At 55.8% G+C, this 14534-nt stretch overlaps 1 protein-coding gene across 4 annotated transcripts in view; it reads left to right on the forward strand.

The window, feature by feature from the left end:
* Window positions 1-2876: 2876 nt before the first annotated feature.
* The window catches only part of TLE2 (TLE family member 2, transcriptional corepressor), a 29411-nt gene continuing 17753 nt past the window's right edge, over window positions 2877-14534 (forward strand). For 3 of the 4 annotated variants that reach the window (XM_070793146.1, XM_070793148.1, XM_070793147.1), the window contains exons 1-5: window positions 2877-2894; window positions 12094-12164; window positions 12242-12339; window positions 12679-12742; window positions 13204-13248. In XM_070793146.1, coding sequence (XP_070649247.1) covers window positions 12141-12164; window positions 12242-12339; window positions 12679-12742; window positions 13204-13248 — 231 coding nt within the window. In that variant the 5' untranslated portion in view covers window positions 2877-2894; window positions 12094-12140. Of the gene's footprint in view, window positions 2895-11868; window positions 12165-12241; window positions 12340-12678; window positions 12743-13203; window positions 13249-14534 lie in introns of those variants that run through there. The other variant, XM_070793149.1, reaches the window with a different exon arrangement.

Here is a 14534-nt window from a genome sequence, read left to right on the forward strand (position 1 = left end):
AGGTTGAAACATTTTGCCTTTCCTTGAATAGAGACCATTGCACATGCTGTTCTGGAACAGTGATTATTTTTTCCCCCTCCCCTGGGTTCTAATCCCCCAAAACCTCCAGAAGTCATTCTTCTGACCTTCCCTCACAAAGCAAGTTTCCCTGGTACTATGAAAATTTCAATTGGGATGGGAAAAGCACCTGTTACTAATACATCCCATAATGGTTCTGGACAGAGAGTCTCCAGCCGGGGCTTCCTCTCACAGCAAGGTGATTCGAGCAAGCAAGCAGCTTCACTGCTCTGGGTCTTGGTTTTCCCTATCTGTGAAATGGGTTTAATCACACTGCTGTCATGAAGATCCTATCATGGACTCCGGAGAAAGTGCTTTAGCACAGCCTCACCCATTCATTCATTCTTCCTTTAAAAAAAAAAAAAAAACACAACATATTGAGCTCCTACTCTGAGCCCTGTGGACAGCAGGGAAGGAAAAGGAAAGACTTAAGTCCCCACCCTTGTGGCCAGATAGACACATGTGTTGGGAAAATACAAAATGGGTCAGCGGGTGTGTGGATAGAAACCGAGGCAGGGAGGAAAGTGAAGTCACTTGTCTGATCTGCTTCTGGGAAATTGTTCCGAGGATTAGCAGAAAGCCTGCGAGGGCTCAAGAGAAGTCAGCTGATATTATTAGTACTATTACTGATGTTGCTGGCAGATGAAGGGCGTTTTTTTTGGGGGGGAGGGTCTGCTCCAAAGAAAAAGGGGCCTTGCCCAGTCACGGACACCACGGTTGTGACCTGGGGTGTCCCTCTGGGCCTTGAAGCTCCCCCATCCCGCCCATACGGCTGGGAACGGTAAAGCGAGGGCCCTGGAGTCTGCTGTGGGGCGCGTGACCAGAGGGTCTTGGGGCGGGAGAGGAGAGGCAATCGCAGCCGGGAAGCCGGGGCGGACGGAGGTGCGGTCTCCAGGGCCCCCTCCCCGCCGCGGCCTCCCGCGCTTAACGACCGCGCCGCCGGCGACCTCGGCTAATTGATCTGCTAATGGGCCCCGCGCCGCGGCCGCGCCTAATGAGGCGGGAGGAAGGGGAGGAGGGGGCGGTGGGGAGGGTGGAGGGGAGGAGGGGGAAAGGAGGGAGGAAGGAAGGCGGGGAGGGGGGGGGAGGGAGGATGAAGAGAGGGAGGGGGGAAGGGGAGAGAAGGGAGAGGCAGGAGGAAGGAGGGGGGTTAGGGAAAGGAGGGAGAAGGAAAGAAGGGGGGATGTGGGGGAGGGGAGGAAGGCGGGGAGTGAAGGAGCATCAGAAGAGGGGGAGGGAGGCAAGGGGGAGGGGCAGAGAGACCCCAGAGGGGGCTGCGGGGGCACAAGTCTTGGTAAACCCAACTGTTCTGACTACCCCACCCCACCCCCAGACCCTAGGCCCTTCTGGGACTCCCCTTTTCTACCCTCTCCCCCTTTTTAAGGCTCTTTCCAGCAGCGAGGATCCCTGTGCTTCAAGGTATGCAAGTCCCTGACTCTGTCTAAACCATGATGTTCCTGTGCATACAATCATGTCCTCCCACAGGCCCCAGTAACAAGAGGCTGATCCAGCACCCTCCTGCACCCCAGTCCCCCAGAGCCAGGCTCACCTCCTCCTCCTGATTTGGCCTCCCAGGCTGAGGAGGGGTCAAGGGCTAACAGATTTTCCAGCCAGCCCAGGAAAAAAAGCATCCTGTAAATGAGGATGTGACATTAAACATTCACATTCCAGGCTGGCCAGGTACATCTGCTGCCTGAAATATTTACGTGGCCTTCTTCCTTCCAGAGGCTGGAGTTTGCACCTTGAACTTAGATTAGACTTGGGGGAGAAACAAAAAGCACCTGCAGTGATGTGGAATCAGGGACCTGGGCATGACCACCCCACACGCTCACCCCATTGTACAGACAGGAAAACTGATGCCTGAGGAAGGGCAGGAAGTTGTCAAAAGTCACAAGACAAGACAGGGCCACAGCCGGTCTCCTGCCCTTTGCTGGCTGGCTGGCAGAGCTCTCGGCCCCACTAGGCAGTACCAGAAAGAATTGGGAAAGCAATGCAGATCATAAGGATAACAGAAATCATGGATGGCTGCCATCCACTGAACATCTATTATGCTCTGACCTTGGCTCAGGGCTTCAGCTGCAGTTCTCAAACAATTCTTGAACATGCCCGGTGAAGGAAGGACCATTTTACAGATAAAGAAACTGAGGCCGGAGGTGTCAAGTGACACCCCTACTGAGGCGTCAAGTAGGGGCACATAGCAGAGAACCAGGATGCTGAAAGACACACATCTTAGCCTGGACCCAGCGCAGGTGGGCAGAGCTCTGGCCCTTCCCCTTGCTCGGGGCCTTCATTCTAATTGGCATCGTTTTCCAGTCTGAGGGTGACTGAGCCTGGTGCCACCTCTGGGCAACCCTCTGCATGGTGGGACACACTGTCCCCACAGCCACTGCACTCCGGCCATCACCACCACCCCCTCTCTCCTGCTCGCTGGCTTTATCTTTACAGCATTGATCGCTGTGAACAACTTAGGTCAACAAATATTCCGTCCTCTGCTTTTCCCCACACCGGAGATGAGTTCAACAAGAGGGACTGGGTCTGTTTGGGTCACTCCTGAATCCCTAGGGCTTGGACTCCTGCCTGGCGCACAGCAGGTGTTCAGGGAAGATGTAGGAAGAAAGTGAGATGGCAAAGGAGCCAGCGGGATGGGCGGGCCTAGGCCAGCCCTGCAGGATGCGTCCTGTCGGACAGCCAGGGCTTCCGGGAGCCATGGAAGGTGTTGGAGCAGAGGAGGGGTGCAGCCACACCCATGATGAGTAGGATCTACTGTTGTCACAGAGGGGCCAGTCTGGAGGGGAGACAGAGGCAGGACCCCAGGACGAGGCCCGCATGGAATTTAGGTATTTTCTGACTTTAAGGGCTGCAGGAGGGAGCTGCCTGTACCCCAAGGCCCTGCCAAACGCCCAAGCACTCTGCTCTGCAGAGCTCTCGCGGGGTCTGCCCTTCTCCGACTATCTCTGCACCTCCTCTGCCTCCGGGTACCTCCGGGTCTAGGTCTCTCTCTTCCTCGGTCCTTCAAGGTCTTTCTTGATCTCTCTCTCTCCTCCCCCTCGAACACTCCCTCCTACTGTGCTCTTTCACAGCCATCCCCGCCTCTCAGTCGACCTCGCTGGTCCTCCCCGCCTCCAGCTCCCCCTACAAACCTCTCCCACCCACCCAGGGCCCCTGGGCCCGGTTGCTGGGCGCCTGCCAGGCCAAGAAGCCCGCCTCTCCCCGCCCTTGACCCTCCGCCTCTTCGCGTCCTCCTCCCCCTCCGCCCCTCCGCCCCTCCGCCCCCTTCACCCTCTCCTCTTCCCCCGCCCCTCCTCCCGCTTTGTCCCCTCCGTTTCCTCCTCCCCCTCCCCTCTGGGCTTCCCGCCTCCCAGGCGGGGGAGGGGCGGTACCCTCGCTCCGCGTCCCCTGCTGGGCCTGACCTGGCCAGTTGGGTGACGCGTCGGTCCGGCCTGCGGGGTTTCCCGTGGTTCCTCGGCCGCGGCGGCGCGGGGGGACAAGCGGGCGGCCACCCAGCACGCAGGAGGGCTGGCTCCAGGGACCCAGGACCACAGCCACCGAGCGCTCACCCCGAGCGCCGCCTACTGTGTGACCTTGGACAGGTCCCTCGGCGTCTCTGGGCCTGGCCGCCTCCATCTCTTTCCTCCCCACTCCCAAGCGAGACCCACCACCCACCGGCAACCGGGATTTATTGGGCACCTGCTGTGTGCTAGACTCGGTGGTGGCTGCCCTGGACTCAGGACAGCACCCCTCTTTGCCCCCAGTGGAACCTACAGCATGTAGAGAAGACAGACAACAAATAAACCCGTGAATAAGATAATTTCCGAGAACAGTCAGGTGCTGGGGAGAAAAATCCAGTAGGGGACAGAGAATGACAGGAGGCTACTTAAGCCAGGAGATGGGGGGAGGTCTCTCCAAGGAGGTGACATTTGAGCTGAGACCTGGATAACTACAGGAGCCTGCATACAGGGGATGGGGTGGGGGGAGGTGTTCCAGGTAAAGGGAGTCCAGGGCAGAAGCCTGGAGGCAGTTCAGCCTGGTCAACTGCAGGGTCTCATCCCCTACTTTGCAGGGCAGCTGTGAGCATCAGACACAAGGTCAAGTGAATAAAGCAGCTAGCCCAGAGTAATCAATGTCTTGAGAACCATTACCAAGGACAAACCCCCTTTTCCAGATAAGCAAACTGAGGCCCAGGGAGGATAAAACGACTCGCTGCACATCAGAAGTTGGAGAGGGAGATACATATTGGACACAGTGTTCCACCCACACCTGTGCAGTGCAGGGGGGCTGGGGGAGTCTCAGGTCCAGCAAGGAGCACCCTCCCCAGGGGAGAGATGGAGGTAGAATTCACAGAGATGCCACGTGGCAAAGTCCAGAGGGTGAGGTCAAGGCTTGGCATGGGGTGGGGTAGGAGGGTGAGTTTGGTGATGTGGGGTCTAGGATAGATACATTGACCAGGAAACCCCTGGGTTTTAAAAATAGGGGATGCCTTGGGCTTCCCTGATGGTCTAATGGTTAAGACTCCACTTCCACTGCAGGGGCCACGGGTTTGGTCCCTAGCCAGGGAAGTTTCATATGCCCTGAGGTTTGGCAAAAAAAAAAAAAAAAAAGTGGGGGGGATACCTTTTGAGTGTGAGCTCCAACCCTGTTTGCCCCAGTTGCACACCCTGACATCATAATAACTGAAGCTGTTTCATCTGTCAAACTTTGATTCTGTGACACTGATGAGAAAATATCTGGCATTATCCCCATTTTACAGAGTCACAGGAGCAAGTAGCCAAGGTAGGATTTGAACCCAGACCTTCAGGTTGCAGAGGTGCCTTACTGGCAGGGTTAGCACTGGATAGGTTGGCAGGGGCTCTGGGACTCTGTCCCACATGTCAAATGACCTGGGAGAGGCTCTACCCCTAAGCTTCCCAACACATGTGGAACAGGTGCGGTTGGGCCTGGACAGACCATAAACATTAAACAAATAAATTGTGAGCATTCAGGACTTCTCTGGCAGTGCAGAGGTTAAGACTCCGTGCTTCCACTGCAGGGGCATGGGTTCAATCCCTGGCTGGGGAACTGAGATCCCACATGCCAAGAGAGATGGCCAAAAATTTTTTTTTTAAAAGAAGAAGCTGTAAATGTTCAGAGAGTGACTAGGCTTCCAAAGGAAATAAAATGAGAGAAGCTGACCAGGTAGGGGGGTTGGGGCCAGCTAGAGCCAGGCTGGCCAGGCCAGGCCTCCCTCAGTGGTGATGTTTAATCTAAGCTTGAGATGAGCCAGTCATGGTCCAGGCAAAAGAAACAGCTTGTGCAAAGGCCCTGAGGCAGGATCATCATGCCTGCAGTGTTGGAGAACAGGGAGGAGGCCTGAGGGGAGTGAGTGATGAGGAGAGAAGAAAAGTGATGGGGGATCAGATCTTGTAGACAGAGGTGGGGAGTTTGCATTTCATTCTGAGGGTGATGGGGAGCTAGGGAAGATTCTTGAGCAGAGGGAAGGGTGAGATTGGATTCACATTTTCATGGGTGATCAAAGATGTGGGAAAAGTGAAAAATGAGTGCATAGCCCAGCTGTTGGGTGTGAAATGAGGCTGGGTAGAGAAGGGCCCTTTGGGGCATAAAGGAAGTGTAAATGGCTACCCTGTTTAGAGCATTTACTATGAATTTTTAAAAAATATTTATTTCTTTGGTTGTGCCAGGTGTTAGTTGAGGCATATGGGATCTTTAGTTGCAGCACATGGAGTCTAGTTCCCTGAACGGGGATCAAACTCAGGCCCCCTGCATTGGGCACCTGGAGTCTTAGCCACTGGACCACCAGGGAAGTCCCTACTATGAAGCATTTTAAGTACTCTATAGGCCTGAACTTATTTGAAGATTCTGTTATCAATCTCCTTTTCCAGATGAGAATACCCACTGAGTCCAGGTCCATCCTGGACTCCCAAAAGTCCTTTCTTCTTTTTCCCCTTTGCAGTCCAGTTCTTGCCCAGGGGGAGGCTGGAGTTTGGAGCCCTCAGCCAATAGCAGTGCCTCCTGCCACTGGCTGCTGTCTCCCCTGTCTCCCATTAACCAGGGCCGAAGGGGATTTTACAGACCCTTGTGAAAGTAGGCAGAGTGATATACTCATGCTGCGTTCACTCCCTGTTTCAGCTTCACAGCCAGAGAGTGTTCAGAGGCCCACTCAGTAAGGCAAGAGGTCAGACCTCAGGGCTCCTCAATCCCAGGGCAGGGTTTAAAGTTGCCCCATCTTTCCTCTTCCATGTTGGGTTAGGGTTATATAAAGGCACAGTTCAAATGAGGCAACTCCTATGTACCCTGCAGAACCTCAGCTTAAACACCCCACCAGACACCTAGCATGCCTTTCCAACTTTCCATGTAGGCACCTCACTCCTGGCTCTGCCTTCACCCCCATCTCCACCCCAGGTCCTCCCTTCTCCTCAGCCCAGACCACTCTCAGGGGGCTGAGTCTTGTGCTTGGTCTCCTCCCACTTCTCCAAACTTGGGAACCCCTCCTGCATGGCCTAGCCCTGGCTGCAAGCTTGGGAGCAGCAAAAAGCATTGGTTTCAAGAATAAATCTTGTGCAACCGTCTCACTATACAGGTGAGAAAACTGGCCTAGAGAGAGGCGCTCAAGTGTCCCTAGGTCACATGAGGAGGTAGAGGGCAGGGCGCTAGAACAGGGCATGAAGGCTCCCTGTGTTCATGGGTGGAAGGAAACGTGTGTAATTTTTCTGAGGGGGGCTCACAGCCAACCGTGGCGGGAACGGAGGCTCAGAGGTCACCCGAAAGCCCTGGCCAGCGGGAGGGGGCAGGCCTGGCTGGTGGCCCAGCAGCTCGGCTAGGGGGGCGGTAGGCAGAGGTTGGCGAAGTCGGAAGCCAAAGGCTTGGCCTCCCCGAGGGAGCCGCTTTCCCGGCCCGGGTCGGATCAATGGGCTGTAATTATACCGCGCCGGGCCCGGAGCCGGCGGGGAGGGAGCAGGAGCTGGCAGGAGAGAGGCGGCGGGCGGGGGAGCGCGGGCCGGAGAGGGACCCACGTTACTTTGATTGACAGCCCGGGCGGGCGCCGCGCAGGAGCTTCTGGGGCTCGTAGTCTTTCTGAGAATCCCTGCTCCCGTCTCTTCTCCCATTCGCGCCCGGGGAAACCGAGTCATGGGGACCAGCGACCCTCTCCCTTCGCCTACACCTGGGCCCATCCCTTCCCATCCGACCTGATGGGAGAAACTGAGCCGCGCTGGGAGACTCCGGGCTTGGGTGAGAGTCTCAGTTCTTCCCTAGGCGTCTGGAGTGACTTGACGTCTCTACCTCAGTTTACCCATCTGTGAAATAGGGCTAAAAGCGCTAGTCGGCCCAGCCAGCTGGCCAGGCTTTTTGCAAGGTAGTATGTTGGACTACGGAACTCTTCTTTTTAAGGGAAGACCAGCCAGGCTTAGGAGGTGGCTCGCTTCTCCCCGCGCTTTTTGGATACTAACCGAGCTGGAGTACCCCCCCGAAAGCCAAACCGGGGCTAGAATCAGGCGTCCACAAGGATCTCAGGCTTCTCTCAGGGAGGGGAGGCACACTCTCCATACCCTGCTGGGAGCGCCTTGCCGCCTTCCGATTGGCCCAGCCAATCCTAGCACTTTCTGCCATTGGTTGCCAGATCCCTGATCCCCATTGGTCGTTTCCCATTGTGACGTCACGGACCCATGTGGGAGCGCCGCAGGCGGATTGGCTGGCGCGCCCAGCCAACCACCGCAGAGAAAGGAATTTCCACAGTAGCTGGGGCGGCGAGGCTGATTTAAGGTGGTCTGAGCAATACCGGGTCCCAGTGCTGCTTCTCAGCTTTTTCCTTTAAAAAAAAAAAAAACACACCACATCCACATCATAAAAACCCAGCCAGGAACCGGGGCTGAGTCTTTCTGTGCAGTGGGAGGGAAGAGGTCAAAAGCTAAGTCCCATTCCCCAACGTTGCCTTTCTCCCAGGGTTTTGTAGATGGGGAAACTGAGACCCAGAGGGGTGGGGCGTGAAGCCCTGGATGGCAAATGAGTTAGATGAGGAAAGCCTTTCTAGTGAAGTGAGAAGGTTGTGCTAGACTGCCCAGGCTGTAACTCATGCCTGGCAGTCCTTTCCCTGCCTCCCTGTCTGGCCGGATGTGGCATTTCAGCGAGTTATCAAGTAATCGGCCGCCTAGGGGTCCCCCCCACCGTCTTCTCCACCCAGGTCACAGACTGCTCTCTGCGGAGCCTCCCCAAACTCTCAAAGCTGCTGCTCCCAAAGCTGGGGTTGCTTCTTCTCAGAACAAACCATCTCCTCCTTCCTGGCAAATTATACACACTGACTTGTAGTGTGTGTGTGTGTGTGTGTGTGTGTGTGTGTGTGTGTGGTTTTGTGGCTTCTCAGGCAATCCACAAATCTGTATTTACCCTCCCATGTGGAGTGTGCCTGGCTGAGGGATCTGAAGACTGATGGGTAAAGGTTCCTTCCTCCAGGAAGCCTTCTCTGAACTCACCAGGCAAAGCTCCTGTTCCTCCTCTGGGTACTCCTTTGTCCTGGCACTGCTCATGTGGACTTGCAGGGTGTCCTCAGCTCTGTCTCATGCCCTCTGCCCCTTGGAGCCTCCTAAGCAAGCCTGGGGCTGGCCCTCACCAAGGCCCCAGCATCTTCCCCATGAGGAGGTGGTTACAGAATAAATATGAACCTGCCAATTTTGTGTGTAGTGGGAGATGCCTTTTGGAGAAGCTGCCTGGAGGAGGTGCCTTTTGGGTTGAACTTTGAAGGAATGGATTTTCTCCAGGCAGAAAAGGAGTGGGAGGGGATTTCAGAAAGAGATAATAACAAAAACAAAGGCCTAGAGGTAAGAAAGAGCACAGATGAGGTAATCTGGCTGGTGTGGCCTGAGCAGAGAGTTTCAACTGATGGAGGGGGAGGTAAAGCTGGCTTAGACCAGGTGGTGCAGGGCATCTGATGCTAGCCTGAAGATCTGGGACTTTGTCCCAAGGGCAATAGGGAGCCATGGGGTAGCTTTAAGTGAGGGCAGGCCAGACTCAGAAAGTGACAAGAGTGAAACGTACTCAGAGTGAGAAGGTGGCTTGAGGTCCAGACGGGAGAAGGAGGAAGGCTGATGCAGGCAAGGGGTGCGGGGATGGGAAGCAAGGTTGCGTGGTAGGTGAAGAGATGAGAAGAGACTAGGATGATGCTCTAGGATCTTGGAGGATCAAGGTGATTGGGGTCTGACCAGGTGACAGACAGGTCTGGGGAAAGCTGCTGCATCTAGCGGCCTGGGGGACATCCATTAGTGGGGACTCTACCCACAGGGCTGGGCCTCAGGGTAGGGACCGGGGTGGAGCCAGAGCTTAGAGCCATCTTCATGAAGGTGATGCCTGAAGCCTCTAAGAGAACATGGTGGCTCAGAGCCTGGGCAGCCAGAGGTGTGGGCGAAGGTGACATTCAGATGACTAGGCTAGGAGGAAAGAGACCAGCCTCAGAGAAGAAGGAGGTCCAGCATGTCGGGAGGGCATGGGGGCTGGGAGGGTGAAGTCCACTCTGTGCATAGGTCCGAGGTGAGGGTCAAGAAGGAGCCGTTGGACTTCAGGAGGTGGAAGCAGTAGAGGATGAGGAAGTGGCCCAGAGCGGGGAGCTTTTGTCTTCCCAGGGAGGTAAGCTACCTCCTGGAAAGGTTTTGGAATTAGGACTGCACAGATGCCCCCAAACTTGGACTGATGAACTTTTGGTGTCATGGAATGCTGGCACTCTCTGTTTTTTAGAATTCCCCAGCAGGAGTGCGGTCAGTGATGTCTGCCTTTAGCTGGATCCACTCTTTCTTCTCACGCCCCTGCCTGTTCATTTATTGAGTACTTACTGTGTGCCAGGTTCTGCAGGCACTAAGACAGGTTCTGTCCCAACATGGCCGAGTGAGGGAGAAGAATGAGTGGAACAACCCACAAAGAAACACAATCATGTCAAAACAAACTCTGATAGGGCCAAGAGAGCAAGAGAGAGTACAAGATGCAGTGTTCGAGAATAACATGGTGGAGTGGGTGGGTGAATATTGCTTAAGTGGGTGGCTAGGAAGGGCCTTTCCAAGGAGTTGATGTTGGTGCTGAGACCTGAATAATGAGAAGCAAGGGAACAGCATTCCAGGGAAAGGGAGCAGGAAGTGCAAAGGCCCTGGGGTAGGATCCTACTGGGTTCCTTGGAGAACAGCAGGAGAAGCCCTTGTAGCTGGAGGGGAATGAAAGAGGGTGAAAGTGATGTGAGTTGGGATGAGGGATGGGAGGGTGGGGAGGGGGTTTGTGCAGGGCCTTGCGGGAAGAGGAAGGAATATGGGTTTTTTCTTGATGGCAATAGGGAACCATAGTATACTTATACCCCAGCTTCCCTGGTGGCTCAGACAGTATGAATCTGCCTGCAGTGCAGAAGACCTGGGTTTGATCCTGGGTCAGGAAGATTCCCCTGGAGAAGGGAATGGCAACCCACTCCAATATTCTGGCTTGGAGAATTCCATGGTCAGAGGAGTCAGTGAGCTACAGCCCATGGGGTTGCAAAGAGTCAGACATGACTGAGCAACTAACATTTTCACAACATACACATGTATCTTTATCCTTCATCCTTAGAATCTCCCTTCCTCTTCCCATGACTCCCCATCTTTATCCTTCATGTGTCAACCTCCTCCAAGAGGTTTCTCTCAGACACCCCAAATAAGTAGATTCCCTCTAATCTCCATAATTGCCCCCCGCAAAGCCTCTTTGTACACACACAATTTCATGATTTTCAAGCTACAATCTCGTTTTATCCACTGATCTCAGAGAAGCCAAGAAATCTGTTCTCCATCCTGTATTCCTTCTACTGAGGAGGAGGCCTGGCATGTCATAGGTGCTCAATAAATTTAACAGGGCTTTTGTATGCTTCTGCTCACTCATCTACAGACATGGGTGCAGATATTAACACAAGGCCAGGGGTTTTCTCTGTTTGGTTCCCTGTTGAACTTCTGGGCCTGGAGCAGTGTCTGGTCCACACTAGGCTTTCCACACATTTGTTGATTGATTTAACAAACGACTCTGAAGTTTCTCATGAGCATGATGGGAATAAGAATGTCCCACCTCCCACGTCACTGGATATGTGCAGTCTGCAATGGGAGATGGAGCCCCACCCTCAGGGAGATCTCAGTCTGATGGCAGAGATTCATATTTGTCCTCAGTGGGACCTCTGTTTTCTAGGAGCTCATGGTCTGAGAGGGGAGACAGCCAGGTCCACTGGTGTGGCCATGGGAACCCAACTCCCACCTCTGGAAGTTTACTCCCCTCCAGGGCAGGCTGAGGGCTGTTCTTGTGCGCGTAGTGGAAAAATAGCCCCTGCTTTGACCATTTTACAGGTGAGAATACCGAATACCGAGGCCCAGTGAGGGTGGAGGGGCCTGGCTCTGCCCCCCAGCTCGACCCTCCTCTGATGTTTTTACAGGTTAGACCCTGTCCCTGCGGGCAGGTTCTCCAGCCAGCGCTTGGCAGGCTGTTTTCCCCATCCTTAAGTCTAAGCCCATTTCCTCAGAAAGACCATTTCTGGCGCCCTCCTGTCCTCCCCGCACCAAGCTACCCTCACAGTGGGTCACTAGGTGTTCAACTGGTTTTTCTCTCTTGCGTCCTCGGGAGAGTGGGCAGTGGCGACTTTTGCGAGGCTGGACGCTAGCCTCAATTTCCCCGCTGCTCCCGGGTGGAAGGGAGGGGGTGGTCCCGGGGCCGCGACGCGCGGGGCGGGCGGGCCGGGTGGGCGGGCCGGGGGCGGCGGCGCCACCTTAAGGCGGCTCTGCCCGCGGCTCCCGGCCGAGCCCCGCCGGAGGGAGGCGGCTCCGCGCGGGGCCCGCCGCCCGCGCCTCGGAAACCGGCCGCCGCTCGCCCGACCTTCTGCGCCGGTCGCGCGCCCCACGCCCGGCGGGGGCCTCGGCGCCCCTTGGTCCCCGCGACACCGCGCGCTCGCTCGGGGGGCGGGGGAACTCCAGGGTCCCCTGCCCCACGCCGCTGCCCCTTCTTTCTCGGGCAGACCCCCCACCCCAGCCTCTCCCCCACCCCGCCTTCGCCTGGCCCCCCCAGATCGTCAAGCTCCGGAATCGTGGCGGAGGGCCTCCTGGATCGGCAGGATGTACCCCCAGGGAAGGCACCCGGTGAGTGGGGGCTCGGGCTGCGGGGAGGTGGCGGGCGCCGGGCGTCCAGGAACTCAGACCTGGGCGTCCCCCCCAAGACCCCGCTTCAGTCCGGCCAGCCCTTCAAGTTCTCGATCTTGGAGATCTGCGATCGCATCAAAGAAGAATTCCAGTTTCTTCAGGCTCAGTACCACAGGTAAGGGGTGGGGGACCGGGGCGCCCCTCCCCAGGGGGCTCGCCTGGGGGAGAGGGGCGGGGTCACCAGCGTGCTGGGAGGACGGAGGGACCCCAGGGCCGAGAGGAGGGCTTCCAGGTAGAAGCGTAGGTGAGGAGGACAGCCCGTCCAGTGCTGGGACACTTGGAGCCTGGCAAGGGATGGGGCCGGCCTGGGAGCGGGAGTTGAGGGGTGGGTGTGTGGAGGTGGGATGGGGGAGAGCCAATCTCATCACTGTGGAAACTGGCCCAGAAGGGGTCCGTGGGTGTCTCTGCTGGGGGGCAAGGAGAGTGGAATCCCAATGTTCCATCCTCTTCCCAGCCTCAAGCTGGAGTGTGAGAAGTTGGCCAGTGAGAAGACAGAAATGCAGCGACATTATGTCATGGTGAGGGGGTCGTCATACTGGGTGGGAGGCAGTGGGGAAGATGGCTTGTCTGTGAGTTGAAATACGACGGGCATGAACCCCAACTCCAATACCCCTCTGGGACATGTCCCCAGCCGGCTGTAGGCCTCAATTTCCCTCATCTGTAAAATGGGCTGCTTGGGGTTCCAGGCTGTCTCCCAGCTCTTGGAACAATAAATCGAGGATACCTCCTCTCCTCCTGGGCATCTCTGAGGGGCTGGGGTCTCTGGGCACTGCTCATCTACCCCACCCCCTAGAGAGAATGGAGGGAAGAGAGTCCTGCTTTCTCCTCTGGGCTCTCTCTCTGGGCCCCCAAGGAGCTGGGAGGCTCTGGGTCCTGCTGTGATGCCCTGAGTCTGGGGGCTGTTGGAAGACCCAGTCACCCAGTGCAGTTGGACATCCATGGCTACGATGGACACTGCCAGATGGCCTTTCCTTTGCAGTACTATGAAATGTCCTACGGGCTCAACATCGAAATGCATAAGCAGGTAACAGTGTGTTGGGGGTAAGGGTGTCCAGTAGGGAGGAGAGGGGTCTGGAAGCTATGAGAGGGACCCAGATCTCCAGCAGTCACAGGCCCAGGGAGCAGACGTCTTATCCTGAAACCTCTGGGACCAGGGGCCAGATTTCAGCCTTGAAAATGAATTTCTGGAGATCTTGTTCAGGAGAGATGTGGGCAGCAGACAGGGGCCAGGCTTCCTTGTAGCAGAGGCCAGCAGCCAGGTCACAGAGCGTGGGGAGGGACTTCTGTCCTAAGAAGGAGACAAACGGACAGTCTTAGAGGTCCCTTTCAGCTCAATGTATCTGACATATGGAGATGGATCCTTAGGGTCTGAGATGGAACCCCTAGGTTCTGATACCATTTTGAAGGTTCTAAGATTAATGCTAATGATCCAAGGTTCTGAGACTGTCTTCTATGTCTGAGAGTGATCTCAGGGTTCTGAGTCATACCTGAAGGTTCTGAAATTGGCTCCATTTGCCCGAGATTAACCCCCAGATCCTGAGGCTGATCTCAAGATTTTTTGATGGTTTCTAAAGGGGAGGGGAGAATTTTGTCATAGAATCACCCATGCACCCAAGATAAAGTTTTCTAAGAGGACGAGAGGGACCCGGAGATTCTAAGGTTGATGGAATCTTGGGTTCTGTCCATCAGAATATTAGAATAAATCGGCAGAGCCTAGGGTCTTTCTGGTGAGTGGGAAGAAGTGAGGGTGAGCTGGGAGTGCATGGAGGGAGCCTGCCTTGGCATGCTTTTCTGGGTCTCTGTGGGTTCTGCTGGGTCTGGGGTGGGTAGGAGGGGGCTTGTTTGCCTGCAGCATGGTGTGGTCCTTTGGGTGCATGAACTAGGCCTCTTTATGGGGTGGATCCCAGCTCTGGGAGCCTGGTTCCACCCTCCTGGTATGAGATGGAAGACACAGCCTCACCCAGGTGCATCCAGCAGCTCTGTAACTCAGGCAGAGGCAAAGCACAGACTGACAGAAAACCCCCTTCCCCACCCACTCACATATTTCCCCTCTGTTCAGCCTCTATGGGGCACTCCCTGCCCAGCCCCGGTCCCAGATGAAACCTACAAGTAAAACCACACTATTTCTAACCCACTCTCTGACACCAAATGTGTGTGTTTTCGCTACACAGAACAGTTCTGGAAATCTGACACCAGCTGGGTGTCCCTATGCTTCAATTCAACCCTAACACACCTACCCAGAGTCAGTGCAAACCCCAGTGGTTCAGCGTTAGGATTAGGGCCCCACAGGACTGCCCCTGCCTCCTGGGC

The sequence above is a fragment of the Bos indicus genome, chromosome 7 (genome assembly GCF_029378745.1).
Source record: "Bos indicus isolate NIAB-ARS_2022 breed Sahiwal x Tharparkar chromosome 7, NIAB-ARS_B.indTharparkar_mat_pri_1.0, whole genome shotgun sequence".
NCBI lineage: Eukaryota > Metazoa > Chordata > Mammalia > Artiodactyla > Bovidae > Bos > Bos indicus.